Genomic DNA, 21,481 nt, shown 5'->3' on the forward strand with positions numbered 1-21,481 from the left:
ACTGCTAAAACAGAAGCCAGATCACATCTGTCTTCTGCTCAAAACCCTCCAATGACTTCCTATCTTCCTCAGAATGAAAGCCAAAGCCCATTACTACCTACCCCTTCCTTCCTCCTCATTTGTCTTTTTTCACCTGAACTACACCTACGCGGCCTCCACCCTGTTCCTTAAACACACGAGGCACACTCGCCTCAAGGTCTTTGCACGTGTGTTCCCTTGTCTGGAGTGCTCTTTCCTCAGATATTACATGGGCTGCTCCTTTGTCAAGCAGTTTCTCGGTAATAAGGTCTTTCCTAGTCATGTTATCTAAAGATTTCAATTTACCTCTTCAATCTTTCCTCTCTCTACTCCCTGCTTTTGTTGGTGCTCCTTAGCACTTATCTGACACAATGTATATATTTACTTATCTTAGACTATAAGCTCCCTGAAGGCAGTCCTCTATAAATACATATAAAATGAATAAATCACTGAATTTAGTACCATCAAATAGACTGTACCCAGTTTCTCTCCCAATTTTAATAAAGGTCTAAAACAAACGAGGATTATTTTCTTAGGCAAAAGACTCAATTTAACTGTAACATCACATTACTACTTATGCCTAGGGCCTTTAGATACCATGAATCACATAAATCATATTTGGAGAATATATTTCGTTTTTAAAAAGCTCAAAATCCTTTGGACTCTTTAGTATGTCATTAAAAAGGACTAAAGTACATCTGTATTGAAAGTATAGTTACCTTCTGAGTGACAATTCAATATTACTGCAGAAATTAATCATATAGCACACAGCATTGAAATACAGGAGTATTTAGCAAAGACTGCAGATTTTCCAGAATATTTAAATCAAAGGCTAACTACCACCACTCAGGTTGAACAGAGTAAAATTTTGCCTTTGTTACACTCACTGCACGTCATTTGAACCATCGCAAATCATGCCATTATATCACTGACAATGGCAGCCACGAGGACATGCCAACTGTTGGACTGAAAGCATATTTCTTTTGTACACTAACAAATTACTTGACGTGCAGCCGGTATAGCTATGACCTGATATAAGATTTTAGTATTTCAAAGGTTTGATGGCAACTCAAAAATAAGAGCAGCAGTTTCGAGACCAAGCAGATTTTAATGAAAACTCAGTTGGCGCTTTGCATGTGGTACAGAGTAAAATTTGTTCTTAAAGCACCAGAAGAGCAGATCAATCATTTAGGTGACTAAAAACACTAAATTTAGCGACTCAAAATTATGGCCTAAAGAAATAAGATTTAAAACAAAAAAATATGGAAAGGACTAGAGACTGAGCTACATCACTGTATCACAGAGCTAGGATTAGACTTGGGGGTAAATGAATTTCCTCTATTCATAATCTTTTCACCTTTATATCCGTTTCTCTACCTAACAACAAAAAAAGAATATACTGATTAAAGATAAAGCACACAATAAAATCATGTAGCTTGGAAGCAAGAGAGAAAAAGATAGGATGAGGACAGGATGGTAAAAGGACAGTGGAAAAGAAATAGAACTCTGAAAAGGAGCAGGTTTAGGGAATAATTTTTTCTCTTCTCATTGGTCCTTCTTTACAGTGTCATATTTGTGGTTAGCACTCAAAGGTTTTTTTTTTTTTTTAATGTTTATTTATTTATTTGAGAGAGAGCGAGCAGGGGAGGGGCAGAGAGAGAAGAGAGAGAAGGAATCAAAGAATCCCAAGCAGGCTCCACGTTCAGCACAGAGCCCAATGCAGGGCTCAAACTCACAACCGTGAGGTCATGATCTGAGCAGAAATCAAGAGCTGGATGCTTAACCAGCTGAGCCACCCAGGCACCCCATCACTCACAGTTCTCTTGATCAACATTAATAGACAAGGGTGCTAGGAAAAGGAAGTTAAGAAGAATACAGGAAAATACTAAAGGAGAAATTAATGAAAAATATTCCTGGAATTAAAATAACCTGCCGAAGTTTCCCCAATCTTCCAGGAAAGATATAAAGATACCAGATGCATTGAAGAGAAGAAAAAAAACAAAAACAAAAAACAGGTGACTGAAATAAAATATTTACAACCTACCAAAAACCAAACAGCACACAGATTGGGGATTCTATTACAGGAATTTGATTAATAGTTTTGGTAGTAATACAAATGAAGGTACTGCTATTAAAAAGAACAAAAGAGGATGTCCACTTCTATTGATGGGAAATATAGGACACACTACAAGAAATCATAAAAAACATTGAGAACTTCTAGATAGACTTTCTAAATAATTAAATGAAATTGAGTTTCCATGCTACTCTTTTGTTGGCTCTAGGTTAAAAGGACAGAGTAATGTTAGAAATGAAATATGAGACTGAATTATGGAAAGAGGAAGCTAAAAAACATTTTAGTAAGGAAAAGAATTAATATGATTTAGTACATGTGGGGAAATCTCAGTAAGCTGGCAATTTAGAAGTTTTTTGCTTTTAACACTAATAAAAGAAAAGCCATTCAAACTGGTATGAAGTAAAAGCATTAGACCAAGTATATATGTTGGCTGTAAGAGAGTTCCATAAACGTAAGATGAAGTGGGGAAGAAAACAAGTTACAGGATAAGGGCAGTCCACCTAAGCTCAAAGAGCTAAAACAATTCATTAATAGTATTTGCAGAAAAGATTTAGGTATTCAAAAGAAATACCTGGAAGGGAGCTCTGGTATTTATGGAATTCCTCCTTAGAATAGGACAAGGTGAAGCAATTCAATAAGCTTCTCACAAAGCTTAGGTTTTATATTGTTTTAGTCTCTTTGGAATAGCATCAGGGTATCTGCCATAATTAATGCATAAAAACTGTTATCTGGAAAAGACGTAATTTACCCAGGCTGATGGTGTAATTTGTAATTTGCAATTTGCCTCTTCCTTCTCTAAGTACCTTGAAGTTGGTTTCCAGAGTTCATTAGCATTTTTATCAGAGAGCCCAGAGAGTGAACCAAGAAAGCAAATAAAATGAAACTTCAAATCTGTCAATTTCACTACTTGTCACCATCTCTGGGAATAGGTTTGGAAGAAAAGGTTGAACAAAGGTCTAATGGGAAAATGTTTAATTAACTGCAGATTTCACATATATTGACTAATGTACACTCTGTCCCAATACCCCTAGGTAACCTAATACAGAATTTATTCTTTCAGAAATAAATGTTAGGAAGAAACTATCACGAAAGGACACACACACACACACACACACACACACACAAAGTCGTGTTCAAATATGGAAACAGCTTCCTCACTAAATGTAAAATAAAGCAAACACACACACTGCTCCCAGATGCTCTGAAAACAGCATTCATGAGTGACTAGAGCTTGAGCAAGAGAAAACAAATGAGTAAAAGAGCGCATTTCTACTAGTTACTGTATCTAAAATCTAAGCACAAGTGAGGCTGATGGCCCAGGGACTTAATGCTACTGTAAGAAGCACAGTTTGTGGAAATATAAGCTAAACCTTTTCAGAGGACAATTCACCAATATGTGCTAAGCATTTTATAAATGTGTTGGTCATCAGTCCAATCTTTTCACATGATGAAATTTATTCTACAGAAATAATCAGAGATAGGCACAAAGTCATGTACAATAATATTTAATGAAACAGTAAGCAACAGATGACAAAGTCAGAAGTCACACAGACCTGGACTCCCAGTCCCAATGCCATTGCTATCACTTATCAGCTCTGAGATTTCAGATTAGTATCCCAAATTCTCTGGGCCTCAGTTTCCTCATCTGTAAAAATGGGTCTGCCCATCTCTTATAAGATGGCTATTAGAAGTAAATAGATAATGTATGTAATATATGAATTGCCTGGTACATGGTAAATAGTTGCTTACTCTTATTATCCTTGAAGCATTGTTTACAGTAACAAAAAATAAATGGAAGTTAAAATTTCAACACGAAAATGATTATATAACCATGTATTTGCTGTGTGTTTATACACACATAATATATCCAAGCAAAATACTGTGCACCCATTAAAAACATGTTTTATAATGATAACTTATGATTACAGAAATGCTGATGTTAAATGAAATGTTCACATTTATAACACTATTAAGTTCCAACCAGGTTTTGTCAAAACACATTTTTTAAAAAACACATGGGTTGGGGCACCTGGGTGGCTCAGTCACTTAAAGCAGCCGACTTCAGCTCAGGTCATGATCTTGTGGTCTAGGAGATCGAGTCTCATGTAGGGCTCCATGCTGACAGCTCACAGCCTGAAGCCTGCTTTGGATTCTGTGTCTCCCTCTCTCTGCCCCTCCCCTGCTTGCTCCCTATCTCTCTCTCTCTCTCAAAAATAATAAACATTAAAAAAAAAAAAAAGACATGGGTTAACTTATTTTATTATTTTGGATGCTCTGCACAACCTTTGAGTACCTGGATTGTTTGCAGGTAGTTTCCATTCTAGCTCTTCTCTAGGTTTTCAGTTTTTCTACAATGAACATATACTACTAATGAACAAATTTTCTAATCAGAAAATTGTATTATATAAAAAGCTTTGAGTTAAGATGTGGAATTAACCTAAGAAAATTCAGTGTTCTATGTAACTTGCAGTTTTGAGTGTAAAATAAGTGAAGAAGGTAGCACATTTTATTACTGTCAATGAATAAGTAGAATATGCCTAATAAAATAAATGTCAGATGATAAGCACTTATTTTAAAGGATACATAATTACAGGTACATAAATAGGCTGAATAACAATGATGACAAGAAATTCGAACTGTCAAGAACTTTGATGTAATAATGCTGCCTATCCCTTATGGGGCGCTTCCTACAGGACCTGTGTACCCACAAATCAGTCTTTGAAGTCCCCCGGAAAACATCCTAAGATACTAAAATAATCTTACACTTGAAGGCTCTGAAGAAGTTGCCTGTGTTATAGAAGAGGAGATACTTTTCCTATAAACAATTTGTTAGAAAAGCATTACAATCAACGGTAAAAAAGGCATTTCAAAGAAAAAAGCAGTCTTTTTTTTCCAATTTATTTAAACTAAAAGAAAAAAAAGAGTCTTTTCAACAGATGGTGCTGAATAATTGAACATCCATCTGCAAAAAACTGAACCTTAACCCATTTCTCACAACATACACAAAAATTCAAATTGGATCACAGACCTTAGTGTAAAACCTAAAAATGTAACACTTTTGGAAGAAAATATAGGTAAAAAAAAAATCTTTGTGACACTGGGTTAAGCAGAGTATTCTTAGAGAAGACATCAAAATCATGATCCATAAAAGAAAAATAAATTAGACTTCATCAGAATTTGAAACCTCTGCTCTCTGAAAGAGTGCTAAAAGAATAAAAAAATAGGCCAGTAGGAAAAAATATTTCAAATCAAATATCTGGTAAAGAACTTGTATATATAATATATAAAGAACTCTCAAATTCAGTAAGAAAACAGACACAATTTTTAAAAAAATAGGCAGAGCAGACACTTCACTAAACAAGATATCTAAATGGCAACTAAGCACATGGAAAGATACTCAACATCATTAATTGTGAGGGAAACGCAAATTAAAACCACAAGAAGACACTACTATAAACCTATTAGGATGGGGTGTGGGGGAACTAACAATCCCATGTGCTAGGGAGGATGCAGAGCAATCAGAACTTGAAAACATTGCTAGTGGGAACGCAAATAATAAAGCCATCTTAGAAAACAACTTGGCAGTTTCTTACAAGGTTAAGCATATACTAACCATGTGACCCAGCAACTACTCTTAGGTATTTATCCATGAGAAATGAAAATTTATTTTCATACAAAAATCTAAACACAAATGTTTATAGTAGCTTTATTAATAATCAACAAAACCTGGAAATAATACAAATGTCTTTAAACCGGGGAACAAGTAACATTCCCCCAAACACTGGTATACTACTCAGTAATTAAAAGAACAAACTATTAATACTCACAACCAACATGGATAAATCTCAAAGCATTATGCTAAATAGAAGAAGAAATTCAAAGCCTCATACTATAGGATTTCATTTTTAGAGTATTGTGGAAAAGGCAAAACTATAGGGACAGAAAACAAATCAGCAGTTGCCAAGTGCTAAAAGTAGAGAGAGGAGTTGACTATAAAAAGGCACAAGCGAATTTGGGGATATAATGGAACTGTTCTATATCTTGATTGTGGCTGGTTGCAAGACTGCACGCATTTGCATTTGTCAAAACTTAGAACTGTACATTAAAAAGGGTAAATTCTACTGTATGTAAATGATACCTCAATTTTTCAAAAAAGCATTAAATACTCACGCTACAATTAAATCAAAGGGGTAAGAAATACAAAGTAATGGTCTCTCTCCACTCTGTATTTTTTACATACAATACAACCACTTAACCTTCATAGCACCTTCCTCAGAGGAAAGTTGGTTCCTGCTAAAGTTAACAAATGTGTGCTGGTATTCATAATGATCATAAATAATAAATACTCTCAATACATCATAAATATTCTCAATGATAAGGCTGACTTCAGTGCTAAGATTTAATTTCAGGATGTGGTTCAATAAATTTGGTGGTCCTGTCTCCATTGTTCCCAAACAGTTTCATTAAGATAACAGTACAAATGTTAACACTTAGAATAAGGTTTTTCCACCTAAAAGGTGGCCTACCTTTGGTACTATCTGTGAAAGCTGCTGGACATCCATTGCATCTATTTCTTCTCCTGAGACTGACTGGGAAGTTTTGGAATACAATCCCAGACGACTAGCTAAAGTAAAATGGGAGAGAAAACATAATTAAACAAATTAGTTTTGCTTGGGGCTCCTGGGGGCTCGGTTCAGCATCCGACTCTTGATTTTGGCTCAGGTCATGGTCCCAGGGCCATGGGTTCAAGCCCATATCAGGCTCCATGCTGAGCATGGAGTTGGCTTGGGATTTTCTCTCTCTCCCTCTGCCCCTCTCACCGCCCCCCCCCCACCTCCTGCTCACACTCTTGCATTCTCTCTGTCTCTAAAACCAAAAACAAAACAAAAAATTAGTCTTGCTTGCTAGACTACTCAACATAATGCTCACTTAATGTGATTTGTTATCCATTCTCTTTTTAGGCATAAAATGTCTTTATATCAAGGGATCATAAGACAAAATACTAGTAAGGCAAACCTATATGAATTAGTAAAAAGTCTGGCGTTTTCTGTTTGTTTTATTTTTGTTTATATTTAATAAAGAATTTTATTAAATTATAAACTCCAGAATATTAATTTTCAGTGTCCTTTTTTTCCTATTACTTCTTAAGGTAATCTTAAATGGCATTCAAGCGACAAAAGCATATACATAGTGTAATAACAGAAATATTTATACAAGCTATTTTCTTTCAAATTAGGTCCAAGTTAAAGTCTGCTTTAAAAATTATCCTCAAGTTGAAAGGGAAAACTAAATTTCATTTCCTTTCATGTGCATAATCTAGTACTTTTATCCACAGCATAGTGGATTATGAGATTAAAAATAATAAACTATTCTTTTGTGAATAAAATACATGTGATTTCCTAACAGTTTAGCTATGTATTTTCAATTAACAGCATTACTTTTGAACCTAAAATAAATTTTTCCCACAATTTTCTATAGAGTATGAGCAAATAAGAGTCCATTTTAATTGCATAATGTCAATATTACGTGTACATGCTTCATATCTAATGGTTCACAAAGCTATGTGCACTGCAGTTAATTTCAGAAAAACTATTTTTAAAAAAAACAAAAAAAAACCCAAAAAGGAAACAGCCTAGTTATACCAATTGCAACTGCAGTCTCCTGTGAGTCTCCAGTAATCATTTTTATTGACACTCCTGAGGCAATGAGTGTTGTGACAGCTTCTTTCACACCAGTTCTAGGAGGATCAATGATTCCCACCAGGCCAAGAAATGTCAGCTGTCCCAGTTCTGGACCAGAAGCTAAAGCTAGAACTGAGGAAATAAAAAAATCGAAAAAAGGAAATGTGAGTCGCATAGCATTACAATTTACTTGACAAAAGCTAGAGACAAATCACTTAAGACTGTAATCTCATAGTAGTTATTATATATTCATTAAATAACCAAATTATTACATGTTAAAACATTAATTTAATGGTTCTAGGTAATGGGGTTGCTTTAAGCTATTAAAAATTAAAAGGAATCAGACTAAAGAATAAGTAGAGATGGCAAGTAAGAAGTGAAAAAGAATGTTTTTATAAAGTGACTCCGTGTGGCTCCTCTAAATATCACCTATTAGATCTTTAGAAAATATAATTAGTTATTTGGAGAAACTATGGGTTTGCTGAGCTTTGAAAATAGTTTTAAACAGACACCTCAGAGGGGGGTTGCTACTAATGTGTCTTCATCTTTCCATTTTATAGGTCTCCAGAACACTGAAGCCTTGGAGAGAAGACTTATTAATTAATTATACATAACATGTAACAATTTCATACATGACAAACCCTGGGAGGTTAATTTAATCTGTAAAGTGACTGTAAAACCACTAATAACACTAGTTTGATTTCTCTCACTCTTTTCATAACATTGACAGGTATGTCTTATTTGTAACTTTGGTTCTCTAAGAATATCTAAATAACACCACCATATCATTATTTGTGTCATCCCTGGACACTTAAGATACAACACAAACTACTATTCATTTCCAAATATCATTTAGCTTAGTCTCACAACTCTGGTAACTACCTTATGAGCCAAAGGGATGTGTCTCCATCTGGAATATTATTAGACTGAACAACTTACAGAAAAAAAAAAAAAAAAAACACACACACACACACAAAAGCACACCAACTGAACATATGTATCTCCTGGGGAAACTGAAAAGTCATAACATGATCACAAACAGTATCCATTCTTATTTAAGCAGAAGGTTCAAAGGATTAGATATATTTGGAAAACCAAGGTTAGAGGCAAATGACTTCTATTTTTCCGATGTCAGAGTCATACACCTAACTATGTAGATATGTGCCCCAAAGGCTTTCACCCTGGAGACAATGAGTCTCCTGACAGTCCCTGGTGTTGGAACAGAGGCAGAAGACAACAGAAGGAGATAGTGAGTACCAATTCCTATGTCAGCAAACCCTAAGAAAGGGAGATCAGCTCCTGGCACTCTCAATAGAGGGGTGGTATTAGCCTAAAGGTTAATATCCTGTATTTATTTGTTTGTTTCCTCAGCACAAATGAAGATGCACTGCTACTGTTCAGGACAAGGATAGGTAGACTTTTTTCGTGTGGAGGGTCCCTGACTAAAACATAAAAACAGAACAGACTCTGACTTCAAAATTAAGAACCACATGTATTTAAGAAACTTAAATTTTGTAAGATGTAACCTAAGTATGTATCAGGTTAAATCTGAAGTCTTCCTATTCCCCTTATGTTAATTTCAGAAGGAGAAGAAAGCGGAGCTTAAGCACAGGAAAAGACATGAAGCAAGAGGCAAAAGACCAGAGTGTTTCCTAAAGCCCTGGGAGAGAGATTTTCTCGCTACCAACTCTGGTCTGTTTCACAATGTTACAACACCAAACCACACACACACACACACACACACACCAACAAAGACCTCCATAATCCTTCAGATGAATAGAGTCAAAATAAAAACATATGAAACCTCTGAAACTTCTTTAGGGTCCCTAAATCCAAGCCAACTTTGGATTAACAAAATCTTGTTAAGAATAACAAAACTCTGCCTTCAAAGCCACAAGAATACCTTTCTAAACCTAGCTTATTGTAAGAGCAGAAATCCTGTAGACCTATCCAAATGTTTTATACCCACAGAGAGCCCTTGCTTAAGTGAACCGTGAATAAGAGGAGTATCTTTTTACATTAAGTTGCTTTCTCCTCCCAGGATTGTACTTGACTTCTATTTTGTAAAAATAATAAGACTAAGGAGGCCAACTCTTCCAGCTTCCTTGAAAGAGACTACAAGCCAGAGGACTATCGAGAAGGTAAGAACCAGGTATGGCCTCAACCCCTGACTCTTCAATCCTACACATGCTGTCCCTAGGAGAAATGGCTTAATGTGTGTGTGTGGAGAGTAGACCCTCTCTCCCCATCACTGTTCAGTCAGCAATACAGACATAAAGCAGAATGTGGGCACTTCTTTACCTGTCTGGTGAATGGCAAGGGAAGAAGGTCAGCAGAAGAGGAATAAGTAAACAATCACCAGAGTTTAAAGGACAAATCAGAGACTTAACATTTTAATATTTAGGGAATTATTTTAGATCTCGTAATAAATAAAACAGTTAAAATGATAAAACAAAGAAGGAGTAATATCACTTTCCCTTCCTCCATTTCTTTTCTCACAAGATAAGTTTGTCAAAAATAAAATTTCTATCACCTACTCAGAGACCACTGCACGTCTGTAAGAATTAGAAATTTCATATTTTGCTACATTCCCAACTTCCCAAGTTTTGGGGGCCAAATAGCCAACTAAAACATAAGACTTCAGAAAGGACAGTGTTCTATAAATAAACCCTGGAACAGAATGGGGCAGCTCAGATGTGAAGCACAAATTCATCTACAATTAAAAGAAGGTCTCACTGGGGTAGGGGTTTGGGAGGGATGGGTCAAATAGTTAAATGGGATTAAGAGGTACAAACTTTCATTTACAAAATAAAGTCATGAGGATGAAAATTACTGCATAGGGAATATAGTCAACAACACTGTAACAGTATTATATGGTGACAGATAGTAACCATACTTATTGTGGTGAGCATAGCACAATGTATACACTTGTCAAATCAGTATGTTATACACATGAAACTAACATAACATTGTATGTCTGCCTCAATAAAATACAATAATAGTTACTTTTCCACCCTAAGGAACTATGTTAAATGGCCTTACCTCTGAGCCCTGCAGAGCCCATTCGTGCTTTCTCCTGTTGGTACAGATCTCTTTGTTGCTGGGTAAGTGCCAACATCTGCCCTTTGCTATAGTATGTAGTACAATACTTAATCACCTGTTCATAAGCACCTTTCATAAAACAAATCTCTGGTCCATCCTAAGAAGAAAAAACATTGCAACTAAATTCAAGTTAATGCCAACTTGTATATATCTGCCACTGGAGTCAACAATACATGGCATACATTTCTCATAATAACCAGGGCAGTTACTCAAATCTAAGGCTTTGAATGGCACTTCAACTCTGAAGATTAAAAGTTCATATGTGGAAGCTTTTTTTACCCTCCAGAGAAAACAGCATCTACTCCCCAACCACCCTCACCTCCACACACTGAAGGCAATGCTACCCTAAGCCCTGGATTAGCCACTCTGGGATTTGGGGAGGGCCTTACAACGTAACAAGAAAAGGAAAGAGATCTATCATTTGCCCACAAGCAGTGGCTCAGGCTTTCCATCAGCTGCTATTATATGCACATTATGTATGTGATCCCATTTAATTCCCAAAGCTACCTTGTAATTATGGGTATTATCAGAACCTTTTACTTTTTACCTTAGCAAAGCATTATACAAAAGCTTACAATGAAAAACTACAGTCACCTGCCCAAATTTTCACACCTCTAGTCCTACTCTACTGGAACAAACCAATTTTAACTGTATTCCTTCCTACTTATCTCCATATTCTTACATGCATTTACACTGCTACTTTTTTTGCTGATCAATTTTATACATGGTCCACTGTGACAGGTGATAGTTTGGCCACCCTACTATCTATTCCTCCTCTCCCCATTGTTACAATGAAGTTAAAACAAAAGTTGCCAGTATTCTGTGTACTTTAGGGTTTCCCACCCACTGAGCAAAGGAAAATAACTATGAACAGTTCACAAACATCCCACTTCTTGCAGGTACATGACAGGAATGTATTTCTCTGCCCTTGTCTCCCACTTTGAAGTCAGAGGTGACTTGCTTTGACCAATAAATATGAACAGCACTGAATCACTGGCAAACGGAAATAATGTGCTATTCCTCTGGCCCTGCTAGGACAGTGTATGCTCACACTGAGACGGAGCCTTCATCTGCCTTGGGTCCCCAAGTAACTACTGAGCAGGTATTAGGAGGTAAGGAGGCAAGAGGAAGGTATGATGCGGTTTCCATTAACTCAAATATATTTCTTTTCTTATTTAACTTCTTCTTATTTGTTTAGTTTTATGTATACCTGTTATTATCCCCAAACTCTTCCATGCAATATAAAGCCCTTCTCAATGATATTTTTCGTATGATTAAATGAGCAGGTAAACTATTCCTTCCACATTATTACTGAAGACCTCCTCCTTGGGTATTGTTCTCCTTTCCTTTCTAGTTTGAGTTGGCCAATTTCTAGGCCTGGTACATGACTGGTATGCAGGACTTCCCTTCACCTCTGTCCTGGGGATTCTTTGCACCCTTCTCCTGGTTAGAACTCACTGGGTTCGAAGTCTTCATTTTCCTTAGTTGTGTTTTCTCTTGGAATAACATATCTGCAAGTATCTAAGAAAAGGTATGTGGGATACACATTTTGGGACGTGGAATATCTGAAAACATTTTTATCCCATCCCCACATTTTTTAAGTTCAGTTGAGAATAAATTTCCTCTCCGTGTGAAGACATTCCTCTATTATCTTCCAGCCTCCGGAGTCCAATATTACACTTGAAAAGTCTAAGAAGCTACTTTAATTCCTAAACCTTTATATAAAATCTCTCCTTTGCCTCCTCTCTGGCCCCAAAAACCAGTGGAAGTTTTTAGAATTCTCCTTTAGTGTCCTCAAATTTCTTGATTATGGGCACTGTGTTTATCCCTTCACCCCACCCTTCTTTAATATAACTCATTGTGCTGAGCAGCTGGTGGGCAATTTTATTCTAGAAGCTGAGGTCCTTACTCTGGAAAATTTGGGTGTTATTTGATAAAACCTTCCCATTTTCTGTTCTCTGTTACCACTACGTTGGCTATCTTGTTTATTTTCTAATTTTTGTACCTTATCTTTTATATTAAGCACCTCTCTGACTTTTTGTACCCCTTTCTGATAGATTTGTTGACTTTATTTTCAAAACATTCTACTTAAGGTATTTTGTTGTCATTTTCTAGGGTCTTTGGAAATTTTCTCCAGTATCCAGCATTATCTTTGTCTTGCTGAGACCCCTTTCCCTTTTGGTTTGGTCTGTGTCTTTCATACTGAAGACAAATATTTAGCAATCCTTGACTGTCCATTTACTTTAAGACTCAGGAAATTAAAGGTCTAGAAGCTCCATGGGCACTGATAGCGTTTATCAACTGATAGCCCTTGCTGTAGGGTGATGAGATGATGACCAAGAGTCAGTAAGCTCTACCAGTGAACAAAGAGCTTAGGTAAGAATACTCCGTATTACTGGGATCTCCCTGAGACCAGTAAGCTTCCCTACAACTCTTCAATTTTTGTCATCAGCGAGGGAGGGTAGGAAGTTTCCTCCCTGCAGGCATTCTAAGAAAGTGGAGTTAGATGCTGGAGGCATGCTCTTCAGGACAATGACTTGCCCTTAATCAGTTTTCAGTTGTAAGCCTTAATTCTGCCCTCCATTCTTGTTCCCAAGATGGGATTGCTGATATTCTACTGGGGTAAAGAAGGGCTAATGGTTGGCCCTCAAGAAACAGCGAAGGTTCTTGGGGGATTTCTACTGGTTCCTCACTCAGAACTTCAAACTGATCTCTTGTTTTTAACCTTATGCCTTAATCCCCACCTTCAAAGATACCTATCATACTGAGTCTTTTCCATCCTTTCTCTTTTTAACATCCTTTACTGACTGGCTGTCATTTTGACAGGTTCCAGGAAGAGAGTATAAATAAATGTATACTGACACACTCAAATGAAAGTCCTCTTAAGACAAACTATTTGAGCCACTGGGGTTATCTTTATGGTAAGTCTGCCGTATCTGTGCCAGGCTGACCTCTTCTAGATCCTGAGGCACATCAGTGGGTTTGGGTTTTGTTACACTGGTTGGTTTTGTTTTGTAAGAGGAGATTTTCAGATCAGCATATGAGAAGAACAATCACATACATCTTTCAAACTTATACCCTGCTGCTACCTATCCCCCACTCCCATAACTGAGATCAGTTCTCAAGCTGTAACATTAATGTACAACTTCCAAAGAACAACTCTGGTGAAGTTAGACTCAAAACTGCTGAAGTCAAATCATTAAACTTTACATGAGCCACATTATCTTGAAGTACTGAGTGACCATATATAAAACATAAAGAAACAAACTTTCCATATAAACTCATATATGTATTCTTGTGGTCAAGGGACTCCTTTGGTCCAGGACAACAGGTGAAAATTATTTAACTCTAATGCAATTTTTGAAAGCGTTATGTTACAAGGTTTAAAGGCATTTTATTTTTACACTTTTATTTATTTACTTGTCTCCCTTCCCAGGAGTTCATAAAAGTTCCTTTAAAGATCAGACAAATCTTTTTTCTCCTCATGAACAGAGTTCCTGGCAGACATCTATTGACAAGTTCAATGTTGGCCAACTTGGCCTTTCTTTTAAAATCAATTATGTTTCCTACTTATTATGGGTGAGAAATCCTCTCACTCATTCCTGTCTACAGAGATGTAATGGCTTCAAACTATTTGCTCATAGGGGAAATCACATAACCAATTATTAATTCCTAATAAAGAAAATACTAAAATAACATATATATTTTTTAAGGGCATGGCAAAAGTTTAAGCATCAAACTGGTAACAGCAACTATGAGTGACATACTTTGTAGATAACTAAGAACTCTTATTACACTAACTTTATAAAAATTGCTAAAGCACCCAGGGACAAAGCAGTAGCTTGAAATATCACTGCATGTCATTTTGCCAGTTTGTAAGCTGGATCAACTAACATGAATTATACATATTTGGTAACCACTTTTCCACAAAATAATGTGGTTTTGTTTGTTCTGAAGACAAGGCCTTCCTTCAGTGAAAGAATACTGTTTGACACCAGAGAGCAGAAACCTATAATACACAGTCATCAAGAACAAAGATGTTGATAGAATCTGATGTCACAAGTTCTAGGACACTGAGACCAGGCTCCAACTCATTTTAAGCTATTTGCTCACGCAGCAAAACCGGGTATCCATACGCATGAAATCAAAGGGAGCATGAGAGCAACAAGGATGAGTTACTACAAATTATACATGCTTTAAAGAAACAGGCCTTCGCTTTGCTCAATGATCACTTAAACCCAAAGGGGGCTAATGAGAGCAACACGGTCATCTATGTTCAGCAGGACTTAGTAAGTACTCGTTACCTGCTGTGTCCGGTGTACACACTTAACAGCCATCCACTTTTGCTCAGAGCTAAAAGGATATTCAGCTTTTCTGATATAGTCCTGTTGAAGCCCATCAAGACCCATCTGTATGACACAAAAAGAAAGTTAATTCTCACCAACATGGGCCTATTTTTTTTCTTTAACACAACTTACAGCTAGGCTGGCTAGAGATATCTGTGGAGTATTATTCAAATAATGGTGACAGAACAGCAATGCTCCTTCCATTTATACTGTATTTTTCTGAATGACAGCATACGTGATCAAGATGAAAGCCTTGGTGTGTACATACAGTGTAAGGCATGCTCCCTGGACAGTATGTAGACCAAATCTTCAACAGTGACTATATTAAAATCTCTGTTGGCTCAAATTCTGGAAGGAAGCAGGGTACCCAAACCACAAAGGTACCCAACTGATACTGAGTATGTACTTTTGTAATCAACAGAAGCTTCCGATTCAATTCCTTACTTCCCCGGGATCTAAATCCATCTTTCTTGTTGCTACCATCCTCCTCCCGTATACCTTACTGCTTGATATTCTACTACTACCAGTGTCATGTAGCTGCTCTCCTTCCCAAAAGCCTCTGCACTTCCCTCTACATATTCAAACTACTCAAAAACCTAGCTTAGTGCTTTTTGTTCTTTGGTATCTACTGAAACATGTTCAGACTTTTCTTCCTGGCTTTCAAAGATCCTCTAGAAACCCACCGTGCAATCTCTTTAACAATCCTGTGGGTTACTCAAACTCCTTTCTTGTCATCCAGGTCACCAGTACATAAGCCACCATGCAATCTATGCTTATTTATTCCTCCATGCTTTTATCCTTGCTCTTTCCCTAGCTTACTGCCTTTCCAAATCCTGCCTATCCTTCAAAGCCTAGGTCTCCAGTCTGAATGTGCATTGTTCTTATATGTGGCTCAATGTCTAAGACTTAACTATCTACTATATTGGTCTACCTTCTATTTGTTTCCAGTATGTCAGTGTCAACTCCCTACCCTAAAATGTGAGGTCCTCAGTCATATGGAGGTGGTTTCACACACTCTCTTAAAAGTTAAGAGTATAAGGTTAAGTTTAACACAGTAAATAACAGATAACAGATTCAACTTTTAAATATCCTTCAGAAAGCTATACGATGCTACTTTAGTTACAAGAGAACAAATGATAAAGAAATGTAGCTTTCTGAAAGTTAAGAAAACATATATTCTAAAAATATCAATTTTATTAAATACAATAACCTAAATTTCTATACTGGATCTCAATTCAAACAACCTCATTTAGAGGTATCCTGCTTCACACAAGTCTCAAAGCTTTCTAAGACTGCTTTTAAAAGTAGGAGTTTTGGGGCGCCTGGGTGGCGCAGTCGGTTAAGCGTCCGACTTCAGCCAGGTCACGATCTCACGGTCCGTGAGTTCGAGCCCCGCGTCGGGCTCTGGGCTGATGGCTCGGAGCCTGGAGCCTGTTTCCGATTCTGTGTCTCCCTCTCTCTCTGTCCCTCCCCCGTTCGTGCTCTGTCTCTCTCTGTCCCAAAAATAAAATAAACGTTGAAAAAAAAAAATTAAAAAAAAAAAAATAAATAAATAAAAGTAGCAGTTTTAATTTTTCTTATGGAAGAGACAGAGTGGGCTTTAGGTTTCATATTTAATCAAAGGTAAGACTTAGAAGAGGAGACCAACTGGGAAAGACAAAAGGGTCACAAAGAACAGCACCCTATCTCCCCAACACAGATTCTAACTCCATACTCGTTTTAAGAAATTGATAATGGAGGAATGGGAAGACTGGAAAAAGAAAAGCTATTTCTCATGATGGTCTTAATATCTTCACATGGAAATACTTTAAAGAATGTTTCCTTTTACTCATTTGAATGTTATAGTACTTCAGCAATTACACCCATTTATAAAGCTTTCCACACGAAACTCTAAATATTATGGAAAACAAAAACGTTCTTCATAAGAAGAAATCCAGTCACTGGTCATTAATTTGTTTCTTGAACGTAAGGCATAAAGCTATACTGAACAGGCTGTATTGGCTCTGTAGTTCCAAGAAGAATAAAACTAGTCCCCAGAAGGCAATGTAAACAATGAAACATTGTGAGTTGTCTTCATTCTACACCTAAAAACTAGTAATACTGAAACTGATAGCCTCACATTCTCTTGTGAGGGTAGTATCTTATATACTGAAGAGAGATCAGGCACATACCTTCATTGCAAGAGCGATTAAAGCTCCTTCCGTTGGCTTCCCCATTAGAGTGTTGTTTCTAATTACAGCATCATTGCATACACAGCCCGCCTAAAAGAAATACATGGAAACTATGAACCCATCATTGTGTCCTAAATCATTATGAAACGTCACCTTCTTAGGGAATAAAGTAGTTACCTCAACAATTCTGCTAACAGCTGGGTTATAGAATCCATGAACGACATCACCATCAACAATCACTTCCCCAAACGGATTGTAGCCAACACCAGTAACCTAAGGAACATAAAGCGGGGTCAATAATTCAACCAGAAGACAATGACAATACTCATGAAAACTGAAAACTATGATGAGTTATGTTCATTTAATTTTATATATTATGATACTATTAGTGTATATATTTAGAAAAGCACTTGTCTGAAAGAATATTTAACAGTTAAAAGAATATAAATTCTAATTTTTACCATAATGACAAACCTATAATTATACTAATTAAATTAATAATTATGACAATGTACAGTATAAGAAGAAATATTGTTAACATAATCTTATATTGTTTCTACTTATGATATACTATAAAAAAAAGATAAACCATGAAAATCTCTATATGTAAGTAAGCTTTAAATTTATGTAACATTATATTTATGTAACATACTAAATTTTCCAAGAATTCAAATCCATTTCCACACCTAACATTTGTGACAAACCTGAGACCCAGAAAACAGCAGAATTCTTTTTGCAAATATGCGGGAACAGAGACATTATGTGATTTATCCTAGCACTTACAAACTACTTTAACATAATATATTACACGCCAGTTTTAAAAATCAGAGGTCGAAACAAACCAGATACTTATTCTGTATGGCTAGAGCAAATCAAGCCAAACAAAAGTTAAATTTCATAATAAAAATAAGACAGTTTAGAGAATGTTAACCAATTAACAAATGGTTAATGCTCGACATATCAAAGTACGGGCTTAAAACAAAACAGCAACTTATATCCTACCTTCCATATCTGAACCATAGAAGCACATGTAACCCCAATGACCCAGAGTCATCCAGAAAAGGCACATTCAACAAAAGAGTATCAGGTATCCTTCCTTAACCAAATCTAATACCCTAAATAAGAACAGTCTCATTTCAAAGCCTATGTAAAATGGAATTAAATAAACCTAAATGCAACTTCTGTCAATTTGTCTAATGCTTACTTTGCTCAGTGAATTGGATATAAATACAATTAAAAATACTGTACCCATCCTAAGTGGTGTGAATGGACACAGCAGCCAGAAATCCAGTAAAGACTTGGGGGGGGGGGGGGGGGAGACGGAGACTGGAACTTGTCCTCATCTAGCTTCAACATTAACCAATGCACATACACTGACATGCACTTAAGAAACTGCCAAAATGTAATTTTTAAAATACAGTAATTCATCTATTCATTTATTCTTTCAACAAGTATTTACTACCATGAGGCAGGCCCCATGTTAGGCAACTTAGTTCTGCTCTACTACAACTTCTAATATTTTAGAAAATTTTATCTGGGCTAAAAACTAAGAGGCACGGAGTGCTATGAAAACAAATAAAATAGGACCAGTTCTGAGTGGTCAGCAAAGCTTTTCTAAAGAAGTAGGGTTCGAACTGCAGTGCAAAGGACAGAGAGACATTAAACTGTCCTGTGCAGTGAGAACAGCAGCGAAGGTCCTGAAGTAGGAGGAATTTTGTCACACTGAAAGAACATAGAAGCCAGTATATCTGGTGCACAGAAAGTGAAGTGGAACATGTAAGGCTGAAGAAGGAAACAAGGAACAAAATACGTACGGCCTCAAGAGGCCACACTTCAGGATCCCGGTCGCAATGGAAACATCTTAATTAGGGAGTGACTTGCTCAACATTTGGTTCTGAAAGATCCCTCAAGCTGCATATAGAGCATGAATAAGAGTTTGGTAACAAATGGCTAGCAGGGGTGACTGAAAGGTGCTAAGGATGATTCAAAGTTTCTGGTCCGTAGAGTGTACAGCGTGTGCAAGTGGAGCGGGATCAAGACTGGGAAAATAAGGGAAAGACTCTGCTGCTGCTGAATTTATACCCCTTTTGAAGATAAGACGCTAGAACTGTTAGGAATGTCTACACACCAAGTTTCTTAACAAAGAAATACTGTTGTTAAAAAAAAAAAAAAAATCTATGGAGTACCTCAGCATGCAGACCGTCTGAAGTAAATATGTGAGTAACAGTCATTTCATTCTTTGTCAGTGTTCCAGTTTTATCTGAACAAATCACATTACAGCAGCCTAAAGAATAAATCATTACATGTCACCAGAAGAGTCAGAGGGAAATAAACAAGTTCACACTGAAAACAAATCAAAGACTCTGAAGCCTGTCCTGCTGCTCTGAATTTTGAACAAATCAAGTTCACTGATAATTTTAGACGTTTTCTCATTATGATTTCACCATAAAGTGATTATTCATGTTAAAATTAAAAAACAGATTAACTGATAAATGTTGACTTTTTCTTATTAATTTGCAGTTGAATTTCTACAAAGCTTCTCAGTATTAGCTTTATATAATATTTCTAGAAAGTTTAAGGGTACCTAAATTTAAACCCATATAATTGTTTCAGTCAGAAATTTTAAGATATTTTGCCTTCTCAGTACTGTAATGCAAACTAAAAATTAAATTCAACATTTTCAGAATCCTAAATTAAAAAAAAAAGATATTTCACAGCATACAGAAAGTTATTGCAATTTTCATATCACACATAAAGTTGTTACACCAACACTTAGCAACTGTTGTATATTTACTGTTGTTATCAGAAATTCAACTGAAGTACGACATTCTGGGATCTATAATTATCTTTCTTGAGATGTCAAAGGAAAGTAATTCTACTAATTTTACTCTAAAGTTTCACTGGTTAAATACATTTTCTTTTTACATGATTTAAGCATTAGAACATCTCTGATACAGAAAGATTTCTCTGAAAGTCCCCTATCCTGAATGATACGCGTTTTTAAGTACCTTTTCTGGTTGTGAAGACCACACTTAACTTTGCCACAAGTCAAATGCCACCACTCAAGCCTCTAAGACAAAAATGGTAACAACCTGCAGATGATTCACTATTGATGTAAACTCACACACTATTGCATAAGTATGCTCACATTACCACATACTTACCCAGAGTTTCGACAATAGGCAGTTTTTTCACAATGGCCCTTTTCTTCACCATTCTCATAACACCAAGAGCTAGAGTCACTGTGACCACAATGGGAAGACCTTCAGGAATTGCTGCTACAGCCAAACTGCAACCAACATATACTTAGTATTGAAGCATAAATTAAATAGTACCTACAGCAATCAGTTCAATTGGCTGTGACTTAAAACTGAGGCTAATAAAAACACAAAATCAATATTGTCAATACTCAAAAAGTGGCCTCAAGAAGAAGGGAAAGCTGATTACCATTTATTGGATAACCTACTAACTGCCAGGTTAAGTGTAGTGGTTGAAGAATACAGGCTGTGACATCAGATTACCTAGATCTGTACCCCTGGCTTCCCCAATTTTTACCTGTTTGACTCTGAGCTATTATCACTCTACCCCTGTAGTTTAGTTTTCACATCTGTAAATACAGATAACAGTAATAGGTATTCAGACAAAAACTTACACATGACTGGTCATACCAGCACTATTTACAATCACCGAAAGATGTAAATAGTCCAAATTTCCATCAACTGATAAATGGGAAATTGTAGTATAGCCATACAATGTAGTATTCTGCCATTAAAAAAAAAAAAAAATGAAGTACTGATACATCCTACAACACGGATGAACCTCAAAAACATTATGCTAAGTGAGAGAAACCAGACACAAAAGACACATGTTATTTTGGTTCCATTTATACGAAATATTAACAGTAAGCAAATTCAGAGACTGGAAGCAGTTTAGTGGCTGCCAAAGGCAAGAGAGAAGGAAAAATGGTGCGTGATCGCCCAGTAGGCACAGGGTTTTCTTTTGGGGTGATGAGAAGTTCTGACACTTGATAATGGTTGTAGCTGTACAACACTATGAATGGATTTAATTCCACTGAATTGTACATTTTAA

General features: G+C 36.4%; 1 protein-coding gene across 2 annotated transcripts in view; it reads right to left on the reverse strand.

The window, feature by feature from the left end:
• The window catches only part of ATP2C1 (ATPase secretory pathway Ca2+ transporting 1), a 170,703-nt gene that overhangs the window by 28,127 nt on the left and 121,095 nt on the right, over nt 1-21,481 (reverse strand). For both annotated transcript variants that reach the window (XM_019436247.2, XM_019436239.2), the window contains exons 12-19: nt 20,557-20,681; nt 19,579-19,676; nt 17,570-17,665; nt 17,393-17,482; nt 15,180-15,284; nt 10,816-10,972; nt 7,735-7,905; nt 6,619-6,716 (exon numbers count right to left, since the gene is read on the reverse strand). In XM_019436247.2, the coding sequence (XP_019291792.1) occupies nt 6,619-6,716; nt 7,735-7,905; nt 10,816-10,972; nt 15,180-15,284; nt 17,393-17,482; nt 17,570-17,665; nt 19,579-19,676; nt 20,557-20,681 (940 nt within the window). The remainder of the gene's footprint in view (nt 1-6,618; nt 6,717-7,734; nt 7,906-10,815; nt 10,973-15,179; nt 15,285-17,392; nt 17,483-17,569; nt 17,666-19,578; nt 19,677-20,556; nt 20,682-21,481) is intronic.

Source organism: Panthera pardus, unplaced genomic scaffold (assembly GCF_024362965.1).
Source record: "Panthera pardus isolate Hobbes unplaced genomic scaffold, ASM2436296v1 HiC_scaffold_16, whole genome shotgun sequence".
In the NCBI taxonomy this organism is placed as follows: Eukaryota; Metazoa; Chordata; class Mammalia; order Carnivora; family Felidae; genus Panthera; species Panthera pardus.